General features: G+C 41.5%; 2 protein-coding genes across 2 annotated transcripts in view; both read right to left on the minus strand.

Annotated features, from left to right (window-relative positions):
* The window catches only part of MURC (muscle related coiled-coil protein), a 46,429-nt gene extending 40,449 nt beyond the window's left edge, over window positions 1–5,980 (minus strand). The window contains exon 1 of the mRNA XM_019540046.1: window positions 5,151–5,980. Within this exon, the coding sequence (XP_019395591.1) occupies window positions 5,151–5,561 (411 nt within the window). The 5' untranslated portion in view covers window positions 5,562–5,980. The remainder of the gene's footprint in view (window positions 1–5,150) is intronic.
* Window positions 5,981–6,112: 132 nt separating this feature from the next.
* TMEFF1 (transmembrane protein with EGF like and two follistatin like domains 1) overlaps window positions 6,113–14,436 on the minus strand; it is a gene marked incomplete at its 5' end in the record, with an annotated part of 255,072 nt that continues 246,748 nt past the window's right edge. Inside the window, 3 exons of the mRNA XM_019536567.1 lie at window positions 6,113–7,286; window positions 8,718–8,876; window positions 13,400–13,523. Of these exons, the coding sequence (XP_019392112.1) occupies window positions 7,202–7,286; window positions 8,718–8,876; window positions 13,400–13,523 (368 nt within the window). The remainder of the gene's footprint in view (window positions 7,287–8,717; window positions 8,877–13,399; window positions 13,524–14,436) is intronic.

A 14,436-nucleotide genomic window follows, 5' to 3' on the forward strand; every position in this document is an offset into this window, starting at 1 on the left:
CAAGGGGCCTGTCCAGGGTGCTGCCCAGGGCAAGCTGCAGATGTGCTCACCCAGCAAGCCACGTTAAGGTGCCTTAAGGCATGCATGTGTAGACATGCACCTAAATTGCCTCAATGAGGCTTAAGCTAAAGTGCATGAAGTTTAGGAGCACATCAGTTCACATGTAGACACGCCCCATGATTTCTAAATTTCAAAACCAGTAATTGTAACACAGGCATGCCAACTGATGTATGTCTCAGCTCAAACAGGGATGTTCAGACAATGATGATAAACAAATGAAAGACGTTCCTCAAGATAAAAAAAGCCCAGCAACTTATAAATCTTTCTTTTAGGTTTTTACTCATAATGACTAAAACAGCAGGCCACTTTTCTGCAAACAGACATCAGTTTCTTAGGCCTGTTCCTCAAAAATACTTAAGGCTACCACTTACCTATGAATGACATTTTCCTTTTGACCTCTACTTTTCCAGCATGGACAAGACACACAACATTGATTTATAAGGCTGCCTCAGGTAATGTGAAGTAGATCTGTGGTTTTAACTGTGGTAAGAATCCACATAGCATATTTCATGGCATTTTTAAAATTAATGATCTTAGAACTTTGTAAAATGTTCACACTGATCTTCATGCCCACATGAACAAAACTTTAAATGGTTTGTATTCTTGTATGTTTGAACTCAAGTCATCAAAAGAACCTACATAGGCTAATTTAATTCCATTTGACCTAAGCTGAGCCATGGTTTTACAGTTTTCTAACCCTTCCGCAGATTAAACCCAAGTATTTTAGAAGATCTATTATGACTTGGAGTCTCAAAAAAACACCCCTTGCTACCATTTTCTTAAAAATTATGGCCAAAGATTATTGCTGTTTCTTCATTTATAATACAGGTCTTTCAACCTGTTTCATTGTACTGGGGATCTCTTGAATGGTCTCCTCCTGGCTACTCTTATTTTAATCAGACTTCTACCTCTCTCAATTTTTGCTTTAAATACAAGTATTAATTAAAAAAAATCAATTAGTGTTCAGATTCTCATGAAATCTTGATGTGCTGCTTAAAAGATCCATTACAGAAACCAAAACTCATTGACCAAAACAAGCCACATTAATTTCATTTCAGACCACTTTTTTACGTATTCCAAAGGACTCAGGCAAAATATCATCATGCACCAGGCCTCATTCACAATATCCAAACCAAGAGGCACCACAGATTTAGTGAAATGTAGCATGTGGTGGAGTGGAATCCCAAATTGTTTCAGTGTATTTCTCACAGCATAGCTTCAGTTCATTAAAATCTTGCCTATCGTTGGGTGGGCGAATGTGATAATGTAGCTATATCAATGCCATTGCACTGGAAAAAAGTACTAGTATAGAAGTACCACACTAGTATAAATATGAGTATAGTCAAGCTACAAAACACTCACAGCAGGTTATCCTGATCTAAGACTTATGGATCAGGTACAGATATTACCCTTTTATTGGTATAAGTGATCAGAAACTGGTCTATACTGGACAGTGCTAATACACTAACTACTGTGCAGTATTATTAGGCTATTGCACAGTACCAACACCTAAAAGACGTTTGCAGGTGCTACTGCACAGTAACTCTTATTATTTTACATGTATTACTTGCTCATAAAAGTACTAAATAAATGCATAGTAAGAACTAGACAGTAATGTCTTGTGTAAACATGCCCAGTGTTTTCAGCTGGCTACCAGTATAAACTACACCACTTACAGAAAACTGTGTAACAGATCAATTCCATGTTGTGCTTTTTGAATATCTGTGCCTAGCCATGGAATTGAAAAAATTAACATTCACCAGAAAGGTATTAAATGTTACACTCCAATAGGAATAGCACAAGCACTCTTCCTCTTCTCTTGGTGAGGATAAGAGTTGGGGAATATAGGGGAAAATTGAAAACCAATTGTGCAGTAGCTGTTTCAGACAGTCATGGGAATAGGAAGAAGGAAAGGAGAAAATCACAACACTGATTAACAAATGTAAAAAGAGAAGGCAATAAAAACAGAGGTAGTTGCCTTTTAAGACTCCTTGTAAATCTATGGACAGACACTTCCATAATCTTCTTCCTGAACTTTTCAAAACTAACTGACAGCAAGCAGCACTTTAGGGGGAAAAAGCACATTGTAGTTTGCATCATATTATACGTTTGTTTAAAAAGTACTTTTAAATGTCTAATATAATGTTTCTAGGAAAGATGCAATAATGGAACAGCAGCCTACCATGACTCACCAATAGGGACACCCAAATCAAGGCAGCAGCTGGGTGCTTTTGCAGCCAATTGTGGTGCTGGTCACTATTCTCACAGGCTTATTGTGGTGAACCCCTTGCTGTGGATTGGCTGAAGGGTGCCAAGATCCTGCCCCTTGCTGCTGATAGACCAAGATGGCTGCCTTTTGTGTCTCCACCCCTCACTCCTGATTAGTAGAGAGGGCTGCCCTTCATGCAGATCTGCCTCTCACCACTGATTGGCAGAGAGGGACAGGGCCATGAAAAAAGCAGGGCTTTCAGCCAATCAAGAGGAGGCAGCGGCCACCATTTTGGCTGCTCCCCTTCATGCTGGTGGCTTCCTTACCTAGCGGGCTGTGAGGGGACCGCAACTACCGGCTGCTTCCACTAGGGGGCCAGGATTTTAGTTTTAGTAATTATTTTTCTGGTGATTTCATGCAATATCACAGAAACTGCCATTTTTTGCAGTGTTTGTGGAAACTGTCATTTTTCAAAAGAAATCGCGAAATCGCAATTTCAGGAGGTCCCTACCAATGACCCAAAGTTTCACTGATATTTAATTCCTTAAGCAATATAATTGTTTGCAAGGAATGCAAAGATACCCATTCAAAGCAACCATGATGGTGCAGAGTCAGAACTATTAAGAGAGCCTGAAAAAGTTAAAATAAACTTCAAAATTTTGCCTCATGCGACCAGTAGGTTGTAAGAGCTTAAGAGCAGATTTTGGCCCAATACCCACATTTTATCAACTGCTATGCAATTATCAGTTCCTTGTAATCAGCTTTCATTACTACTTCCCCTGTCTAGAAATTAAGTTAAAAAAGAGTTAAGGCTGAGCCACTAAAAAGCAGCGAAGAGAAGAAGGATCCACCCTCCTTACTTGCAAGGCTCAAGTAAAGTGTAATGTAATTCTACCTAGGCACCTAAATTCACTTACGCAACTAACTAGCTTCTACACCTTACAGGTATTGAGGAATTAACTGTGACCAGCTACATCTGCAAAGTACCTGTCATGCTATAAAAAGCTTCAATTAGCTGCAAAGTTAGATATTGAAAATATGTACTAACTTTATAGCTGGTTGCTATCCAGCTTTAATTTGCACTCCCCTGCAGCTAGAAGCTACATCAGCTGACCAGGCTCCCACCCACAGGGGGGCATCATAACCAGCTGTGGCTGGAAGTCCCACTGCTAAGAGGACTCACAGCCCTGGCAGTGCCTGGCAGCTAAAGATGCTGTAACCTGGCAGATGTGGGGAACGGCTGTGCTCTCCTAGCCCTGAGGGTATGTGGTGTGCTTCTGGGGTTGGGAGACTGCAGCTCCTAGGATCTCCCAGCCATGTGGAGCTTCACACACCCCTGGGGCTGAAAAACTACAGCTGCTGTGATCTCCCAACTGTGGGGGGCTCCACAACTGCAAGAACTTGCTCCTTGCTGGTTCACTGGCCTCCCCTTGCACTGGCAATAAGGTGCAATGAGATCTAATGTGTGATCCCATCCATGAATGTCATGTGCCCCCAGAGGCTGGATGGGCATGGTGAACTCCTGCAGGCAGCAGCAGCGGCAGCGCTGCTGGCAGCAGGAGAGTGGTGGTGGCAAGTGGGGAGCTGCTGCAGGCAGCTGCAGCGCTGTCAGCAGCAGGGGGGGAGGGGAGGGAGGAGGGTGGTGAGTGCCGACCAGTGGTTGATGACTATCCACAGACACCGGAGTTGGGGGCAGGGTGGGGTGGCAAATGGTGACCACCGTCAGGTGCAACTGACAGTGTTGGCGGTGCCTTTTTGCAGGGGGTGCAGCACCATGCTCAGGGGGGTGCACGTGCACCTGCATGCACCCCCTACATGTCACCAACGAACCCATCCCATGATTACATATGTGTGGCATGGCAGGAGGCCCCATGTCTACTGCATATTAGGTCCCAACACACATTTACCTGCCCTAACAATAGTATGTGTGGTAGAATCTGGCCCTTAGTGTGGTTCCTGCAAGGTGCTAAGCACCTTCACTTTTCCATTGACTTCTGTGAAAATCGCTCCCTGCCTTGCAGGATCAGGTCTTTAAAAATTCATATTGCAGCACTTTCTGGTAAGTGGCATATCCTTTCCACTTTCCCAGCACCATCCACTTCTTTAATATTTGCATGATCCATTGAAAAGATATTTATTTTCATGAAGCATATTTTCCAAGAGAAAGATTTCCAAGAATAAGAGCCAACCTAAGATTATCTGAGTGCAGGAAAATCCGCAGTTTGCTTTCAATCCTGCAAAACCTCGTGCATGTGAGTTGTCATTGACTACGTGATTTCAAAGCAGTCAATAGGACTATGCAATCAGGATGACTGAAGTGACAAGGGACTTGCAGGTAAAAGCCTAGTTCTATATGTTTACTTCTATGAATTGAAGTGTGAAAAAAACCCTCATACCAGAACTACAGAAGCTTGGTAACCGTCCAAATAAAGAAGCTGCACTTTATAGAATTGTGTCAAAAGAAATACTCCATTCTGGAGGCTCTGTAAATAAGTTTAGCTGTTTTGCTCCTACCTAATATGGTGAAAAATATAACAGGGATGATTGTTAGGCATGACTAGCATGACAAGATTTAAAGTACCTGCCTCATATTACCGTTCAGAGAGGCAACAAATAGTTCTTGCTGGTCTGCAGTTAATTTTAGAGTATTGGCTGAGAGGTCCACAACACTAATTATAGACTCTGTGTATTGCTATCAGTGGGTTCATGCTGAAAGACACTCAGAGGTAGAAATCAGTTTCAAAGTATATCTAACACAATTCTGACTCAGGAAAGACTGCATTGCCTTGCTTTCAATTTGTTAAACAATGAGCATGTGATAGAAATTATCAAGGATGTGGCAAAACCGTAATAGTCAAATAAGTTTTAAGTGCATGTTTACCTGGTAAATTACAACCCGAAACTTGTTTTTTCTCAGCATCTCCTCTTGCTTGGCTTCAACTTTTTGCACATTATCACCCTGCTTTTCCACACGTGCTTTTACTTCTTTAACTTTGGAACTAACTTTGCGGGTCTTCTCAAGCAACTTGTTAACTGTGTAGCTCGTATTGCCATGAGCCTGGGCAAGTTTTAAAATATTGATCTGTACTGTCTTGATAGCATTTTCCATGTCTCTGTGCCGTTCCTCTATTCTTTTCTGACTTGCCTGTACGCTGTCCACAATGTTGGCCACTTTATCTAGGACCCTCACGATTGTAAATGCAGGGTCTTGTTCTTCTTCGTCTTCTGTGACATTTGACAGGCGATTTTGGTGAATTCTGTCAGACTCTGAGATAACTTCATGGTGATCCATTCTGCCTGTCTCCAGTCAGGTCTACAGGAACCAAAGAGTATGTGTTCTCCACAAAGACTGTTCAAATCCTAGGGGAACAATTCTGCCTCTAGATCAAGAAGCCAGATCGACAACTGGCCTGAGCAATATTCAAAGCAGGGCGACTTGGAGATTGGTCAAATATTTATAACTACAAAATATCCATACGTGACTGTTCAGATACTTTCTGCAATATGAAACCTCTAACGAATCATGCCTGGAAAGGAACATATGTTTAAAGGGTCATGTTTCTGTACCAGTGAAGTCCTTGATGTTAATCTAGGAGAGTTAAGCAATTTACAAATTATGTTGGAAAGCAAGCTAGCATATTTTGGAAGAACTATGGTTGCTTTCATTTTAATTAAGTGCTTTCCCTGAGGAAATTCAGACAATGTTTTCAAAAGTAACCATAACTGTATTTAAACCAAAAGAATTAGTATGCAAATCATTACAGCTACCACATCAAGTAACAAATAAACACACTAAACAGAGACAATATAGTGAAAACATTGTATTGTGACATGCTTTTCCAGTTCAAAATGTTGAAAGCTTTTTATTGAAGAAATTACTAAATCCTACATGCAGAATTTTAAAAGCCTAAACTACATATTAAACAGCTGAACACATCCTACTCACATTTTATCTCTGGATCTTTCAAACAACAACTAACAGGCTATTAATATAACTATGACCAGCAAACTAATTTGGATGGCCTTAATTTAGCTCTTGAAAATATTCTATACAAGAGCGCTGGTAATTCATTGACTTTATTTTTTGTATTCTGCATTTTAGTCACAAACACTATACAATCTGTATCATTGGTGTTAAAACATGTATCCTCTTAAAAAAGTTTAATAAGTACTAAAGCAGTTTTAACAGTGATAAAGTAGGCTTTATTCCAATTATTTGAATTTGATTATTCAACACTGGTTTTCACAATACTTAAATCTACAAAGACCTACTTTTCTGGACCTGTGCCAGCTGCCTCAATCAGGAAATTTCCCAAATTATGAAATTTATATTTTACTCTTTAAAAATAAAGTGTCAGTATTATTTATGAAGATGGTAGTGCTCAGACCCAGCCCATACATTTTATAAATATGTTACAACTACACACAGCACACAATTTCACAGGTCATGCGATAGGCAGTGTCTAAAAAATCAGTTACTAACTTTCAAAAACATTGAAATATCTACGGTATTTAAACACAGTGTCTTCTAGTTTCTCATAAGAAAAGTAAGCTGTAAACATCTTTGCCTTTAGTTCATGCCTTGTTTGCTAGGTAATTCTTTCCCCCCTTTTTTTTTTTTTTATCTACAACCATTGGTGAATAAGTCTGTGTTCTCAAAAATATTACATTCCATGAGTAAAGCACAAGTCTATTATGTAACCATGTGATACAGATACAGAAAATGAACTACAGTATTCAAAAACATAAAAGGAAAATTACTAAAACAGTCCATAGCTGTTAGAGCAGATTCTTTCAGAATACAACAGACCAATAGTGTTACACTAAAAATGTCCAAAAATAAGGCCTCTGAAATAAATATTTCCATTCTTTAAAAAAAGAGATAATAAAAATGTACATCACATGGTCAATGTGGGTATAAAAATCATCAAACTAAACCATTCTGGATGATGTATCTGACGTAAAATGGCCTAAGTTTTGCTTCTGCCGACGTCCTCTATTGTTTTTAGGGCATTTTCTGTTTAAAGGAAAACACAGAAAAGGCATTTTATAAATGCAGAATAGGACTGAAAGCATCATTCTACATTTACTTTCCTTTTACACCCCAAAATATCAAGATGAGTAGGGGAGTGCAGCTAACATTTGGGGCCCACTTTGGCACTTCAGAGTGTCTAAGAGACTGAGTGACCCCCTGGTTGCTCAGCAGAGACTTCTTGCATCTGAGACTGAGACTCAATCCTGCACGGTTCTGAGCATTTTACTCCGATCCAGGAAATTATTTATCATTCTGAACAATCCTTCAGGGCTCAATCCTGCACAGGGCTAGCACAGGCCCAATCTGGGTGTCCTGGGATGGGTGGAAGCAATGTAGGGACTAGCCCATGGGACCAGAAGATTGAGTACTATTGGGCTATTGGTTAAAAAAAACAGGAGGGAGGGAGCACCATAATAACTCCTGTATCTGCTCCTATAGTGGTCTTTTGTGTGGCATTAGACATCCTCCGAGCATATCTGTTGGATCAGACCTCACACGTAAGAAAGGTTGGTGAAGGCCTATTTTGTCATCCTGATGAAGTTAGGCATGAAACAGGTGCTGAGCAGCTAGCAGTAATCACGACTTAGGCAGTTATGTGCCCACAAAGCATCAGAAACTGAGGTCCAGATTCTATTCCACTTATGAGAACTGGAAATGGACTTAGATGCTTAAATGTTGTGCTATTCCACCCTGTTAAGCCTCTGGAAAACTGTTAATACAGATAGTGAGTGGGGTCTCCTCTTCCTTGCTGCATAGTATGATTCAATCATAAAGGTACAACGATGGGCTGTTAGAGAAGTAGATGTATTAATTTGTTTTCAGAGACTTGAGCAGGGTGGAAGAGAGTTCCACTTATGTGCCTAAGCCCTAAGGCTCAATATCCATAGCTAGCTGCATCTTAGTTTCCAGTACAGTTTAAAGGACTTGCTGTGACCCATAACATCCTAAATAGTTAAGAAGAAGGGTACCTGATGGATAACTTTCTGTCTCCATGTAAAAACACTCCAGCTGAGACCAGTGGAAGTATTTAAACCACAAGCTCTCTGGTTTGTATGCGAGGGAGAGGGGGCATGGCATTTTCTACCAGGTATTTTCAGTTCTTGAATCACTCCCATTTTCGTCTACAACATAATCCAATTTATTGGATAAACTGCATGGCTTATTTATTCTCACATGCTTTTGGTTTGGAGATTGGTGGGGATGTCCAAAATGGCTAGTTATGATCCCTATGTAAAGGGGTGCTTTCTTGAATCACTAGACCAGACTAGGTTACTGTATTTTGTATTTGTTTAAAACACAGAGAATTTCACAGTAGACAATTTCCTGAATATTTAGTTTCTAAATAAATGCATGCATTTATAAAATGTATCCAGTCATAAAATCTGTGATGCATGTTGCTTTGTAATTGCCTACCTTGTTATGCACATGACAATTGCAACTATAATGGCAATCTGTACAGCTCCAATTATTGCTGCAATAAGGACATGCGTAAGCTTTTGTCTACTTGGAACAACATATAGAATACTAAAGTCTGTCTTTTCACAGTGCTGTCCAGTATATCCTGATTCACACCTGAAAGAGAAAAGGAACATTTTACAGAATACACTGTTTTCATCGCTTTATAGATGAAGTATTAATCTGGCATACTGAAAACATGGAAAAAGCAAGATAGAACATAAGGACTGGAGGGTATTACAGTGATGGCAGGAACTCACTCTTTGTGACTGCACTGCTACTTCAGGATAAATTAATGTCAGAGACCAGGTATGAAATATGAAGGAGATGACTGCCTCTCAGGTTCTGCTAGTTTTGAGAATGAAACCAGGAGGGCTGTAGCAGTAAACCAGTAGTGAAGAAGGTGGGGAGAGATGCAAAGTTTGATGGAGCATGGCTTCTTCTTCCATGGAGGAAGAGGGTGAAACAGTCTGGGTGTTCTCCACTGTCAGAGAGGGCAGCTGCTTTCAACTGAATACAACTGAGAGAGAGGTGAAGGGCCTAATTCAGCAAAATAAATACACACTTTAAGTATGTGAGTTGTCTCACTGATTTCAATGGGAGTACCTGTATGAATCAAGTTAAGTGCATGCCAAAGAGTCTTGCTGAACTAGGTCCCAAGTTAAGGAACAATAAAGAGTTTGATAAAACAGGTGGTTGAGGAACAGTGGAAAAATGCAAACCAGAAAGAGGGGACGTAAAACTAAACAGGAGTACCAAGGAAGAATGAAAGACAAAGGAGAAAGGGAAGTGATACTGTGAAAGAAACATGCTAATATAACAGGCCTATCAGAGCTGAACAGACCCAGTAGAGTGTGGTTGCTGTCACTTACAGGAACTGATCCCTGAGAAATCTGTTTGTAGGCTTCAGGGTCCAAATGCAAGCCTGTCCCACCTTTCCCCGTTAGTCTAGACTCACAGAATGCCAACTCAGCCAGAAGTCCAAGCCACAAATTCTCAACAAAGGCCAGATGAGTCCCCCGGAGACTGGTACAGAAAGGTCAGAAAGGCTCAGACGTATGACAGCTTATAGGTCAGGTAAGTCATGTGGAGATTGCCAGGGAAAAGACAGCAGTCAAATTCCAGGCAAGACAGACCCCTCCTCCACCCCACTGGAAACTCATTCGCAGGCAAGTAATGGGCTGACCCTCTTCAGCTCAAGCAAGTAACAATGCTTATATGGAAATGCTTGGAAATTTGGGACAGGTGTGATCAGGCAGGGAGAAGGCAAAACAGGAGCAGCTGATGTGAATACATTTCATGAGTAAACTAGCGTATCTCATTGGAAAATTCAGTGGATGTTCTTAATGATGAGTAACGCAAACTTAGTCCCTGCCGAGCCTGGCAATGGTGAAGAAGCCAGTAAGAGGGTGTCTCTGGGTGACCTACACTCTCAAGGGAAGGGAGGATGAAGAGCACAAGGAGAAGCAAGCAGTGAGTCAGGACTTGCTTGTCACCTGTGAAGTCTACACAGTTAATGAACTGCACCATGCAGCCAGAGCCAGGCCACTGGCCTCCCTTCACTTGGGAGGAGCTAAATATATACAGAAGTACCTCAGCTTTCACTGAAAAATGGAAACCTGTGGGTTTGGCCTTGTAAAGGCATCCTTGAAAACAAAGTGATGTAAAAATATCACCAAACTTGAATTAAATGAGCAATTGTCCTTCTCTTCTGCAGCAGGAGGCTGGAAAGGAATGCATAAAACTGGGAAAAGTAGGTGTGCCAAAGAATCACTTTTTATCTGACTCCCAAATCCACCCTTGGCCTTTGTGATACAATAATTATGTTTGGAGAGGCAAAAATGTGTACCACTGGCCTCCTCAAAACAGTGAAAGTAGTCCTAATTGCTCTTTTACATGCAGGGAAAATGCATTCAGCACTATGAAATCCATCATTATTATAACTTAATTTTACCTATCTATGGGCTTTTCTGCAGGAGTCATATTTTCCTCACAAATGAGAGAAGTTCTAATAAAAGCAGAGTTATTAAGAAAAAGGTGCAATGTTTTTGCAGGGATCATAAGCCATGGATAGGAAAGGAACCAACAGAAATTCACGTATGTACATAAGAAAGAAAAAGCTGAAAGAGGCTGAAATTATATGTCCGTTACTTAATAGGAAGGAATAGAGAAATAGAAATGATAGGAAGAATCTATCTATAAGTAATGATTGGGAGAATAAATCTATGATAAGCAGAAGGTTAAGGACTTATTTGCTACTTTGCTTTTGTCTTTTTTGGGCACATCTACATGAGATGTTTGCTGTGGAGCTGACTAATTAGCTCTGCAATAAATGTCTCAGTGTCTATATATGTGCCCCTATTAGGGTGCAGGAAACTAATAAAGTCCACAGCAGGGTAGTAATTGTAAATACCAGGTGCTGTGTTTTTTTTGTGTGCAGCAGGCAGCAGCAGTACATGTGTAGACACTGACCCAACTGGCTGTGTTACAAGGGTGCTTCAGTGTGGGGGGAGCCGTCACCCTCATGCCCCATCCAGCCCTCCACTACACAGTGAACCAAGTCAGAGAAGCCCTGGGCTGGCAGGCTGATCCCAGGGCCCCAGCCAGCTGGGATTGCTCTGACCGGGCTCCATGTGCCTTGCATGAATACACGTTTATACATGTGTGCCAGGAGTGTGAAGGGGGAGGGTGTGCTTTAATTAAAGCTCATCGAATGAAGACACTGAAATACATTATGCTAGAGTCTACTGGAGCAGGGTAATTACCATGCTCCAGCAGACTCAATTAATTGTAATTGCAGTGTGTTGGAGCAGCCTTGCTTCACTTGTGCTGTGCATGAATCAACTCCAGAGCTGATTGTTTCAGAGTTAATTGCTCCTGGGCGCACGTTCAAATGGCACCTCCAGGACCAAAAACCCCAGAGCAATAAGCTCCAAAGTTTATTCATGTGCACTAACTGCACATGTAGATGTGCCCTTTAAGGAAGCTAATAACCATAGTAGGTTTAATGCAAGAATTATTTTAAAAACTAGAAGAAAGAATGTAGAAGAAACAAGAAAAAATAGTTAATGAATACCTAGATAATCTTAAAATATGGAATTAATAATGATTCAGATTCAGAGAGTGTCACCTTGGAATGCTAGACACAATCCCAGAAATTTTGAAATGGTTGGAAATTATTTTTGAGAATTCCTGGGGTTGGAGTCAAGATAGACTTTGAAGGCAAACAGAATACATTTTTTAAGAGTGGAGTGGAGGGAGGGGTTGAAACACTCAATTGCAATTACATGATAAACTGACAGCACAATTAACAACACAATCTATTTCTTAAGTACTTAATGGAAAGTAAGATGGTAAATGGCAGACAATGGAGGTTTATCAAAACAAAATTATGCCAATGTGCTTCTCACTACTAGGTGAATAACATTTCTTTAATTAGAGAAGAAGCAAGGGACATAACAGTGCCTGGCTGGTGCAGCCCTTCACTGGGGGTGATATTGAGCTGCACGTTCTCAGGGGGAGCAGGAAACAGCTCAGAGCCCAAACACATTGAGACCATGTATGCTCATGGCTGCCACATTTGATGAGGTGCAATTTACTAGCACATCAACTGACCAAGCAGGCCCATTGCTAGAGTTATGAAACCATAACTACCTTTCTCTGTATTCCAGTAGGGTAACAGGTACCCTCAGAGCAGATGACTGTGCAGGTCTGCCTAGGCTCTGTGTAAGGAATAAGGTAGTTTTTTGCCTTCACTGTGCAGCTGGTCGCGTGTGGTAGCAACTAAGATGCAGCAGATAGATTGTATGCAGACATTCATAAGTCATTTGAGATATCAGTGCTCACTACCCAAAAGCCAGGACTAAATTTTAGATCTTGGTATACACTTGGCTTGCAAGCACATGAATTTCTGTGGAAAGGATACCCTGAGATTTGTGTGTAAGCATGTAAATAAGAGCTGTCTATGTACATCAGATTTTCCACACGTACAAGTCTGGTGTGCACAGGAGTGAAAAGCACAGTACAAAAAATTTGCCCCTTCACCTTTACCCACTAGATGCTGCAGTTTATTCTGCTTATGAGGTCCATTACTGCACCTGGACACCTAAGTAGGAGCCATTCCATCCTGTTCCACTCGTGGAGAGTCATTAAATGCTTCTACTTTGTAACACCCCATTATATGGCTTTTAACACAAAAAGAGCAGTGAGGAAGGGGAGTATCAACCCACCTCCACAAACCTGAACTTCCCAGGAAGCCCCAGCTTCCTTCTCAGACACCTACCTGCACCCCCATAAATACATCAACATCTATTCATCTACCAAGCACCCAGACATCTGATATATCAGGTGCTACGAAAAGCTCAGCGGCAGTCACACTGGCCTGCAGAGCAGCACTGGTGCACTGGGTGGAGCAATCTACTCCTTCCTAATGTGTGTGCAAAGGTGGTGTCGGGTGGTGCTGCACAACCTCCGGCACAGGGAGGCATCTTCCCTGCCAGGGTGGCTATTAACATGCTATTGGGAAGTAATGCTTTTGCTATCTTATGTATAAAGTCCATTGCTGTTTAATCAGCATGCAGAATGTTAGAATGCCTTTTTGACAGAGGCAGCATCTATGCTGCTTATGTTCTCTTACTTACCGGCAGGAAGCCTTCTGAGTGGAATAAATGAATTCGCATTTTCCATGTATACAGTAACCATTGAAGGTTTCTGAACAAGGTATATGGTTTCCAATATATATGTCTTCTCTTTGATCGCTGGCATCTTAGGAAAAAAGCACACATGAAGACAGGTTTACAAAATATCAAAGAAAAACAAATTATAACAGCTAACAAAACTCTCTCTGCAGAGATGAAAGATGAGCCCTTTGTGACAACTAAATATGCTATTTTTGTGGAGAAAAATCTCCCTGAGGAAGAACCAACATGTTGCAAAAAGAGTGGAAGTTCTGGGGAAACAGTTGGAGTGTACAGCAATGCACTTATAGAAGGCTCCTTCTTCCAGCAAAGAAAGAAAACAAAAGGGTTAAAAGGGATAAAACAGTGCTCCATGATTAAGAAACCTTGCTGAAGCCCTGATCTGATTTCCTGAGTCAATGATGACACCACAATGGAAATCCTAGGAAAAGATGTTTACATTCTGAAAAACCTCCAAACACAGATGAAACTTTAAAATGGGAAGACTGCAGGCACAGCTGGTGAACTCAGACTGGTGGGGTGGGTGGAGCATCACACGGGGGAGAAGGGGACGTTGCAGCTGGCTGGGCTGCAACAGCCCCCCGCTCTCAGCTGGCTGCAAACCACCCGCCCCCCCAACAATGTGCCACTCCACCCACCCCACCAGTCTGAGTTCACCAGCCATGCCTGGCAGACTGTTAGCTTGCACTTTTTCAGATTGTGAGACTATACAAAGATTTGGTCATTTCTTGCCTACAGTCTGTCCCTACTTATTCCTGAAGTGCAGGTGGCTCAAATAGGGAAGTCTCTCTCTGGCTCTGAACCACTCTAAAACTCAGGGATTTCAGGCCAATTTCCACACATAGTTTCATAGTTTCTAGGGTCGGAAGGGACCTGAGCAGATCATCTAGTCTGACCCCCTACCATGGCAGGAAAGAGTACTGGGGTCAAACGACCCCAGCAAGATGTACATCTAGTCTCCTCTTAAAGACCCCCAGGGT

The sequence above is a fragment of the Crocodylus porosus genome, unplaced genomic scaffold, assembly GCF_001723895.1.
Source record: "Crocodylus porosus isolate Cpor-Errol unplaced genomic scaffold, CroPor_comp1, whole genome shotgun sequence".
Taxonomy (NCBI): Eukaryota; Metazoa; Chordata; order Crocodylia; family Crocodylidae; genus Crocodylus; species Crocodylus porosus.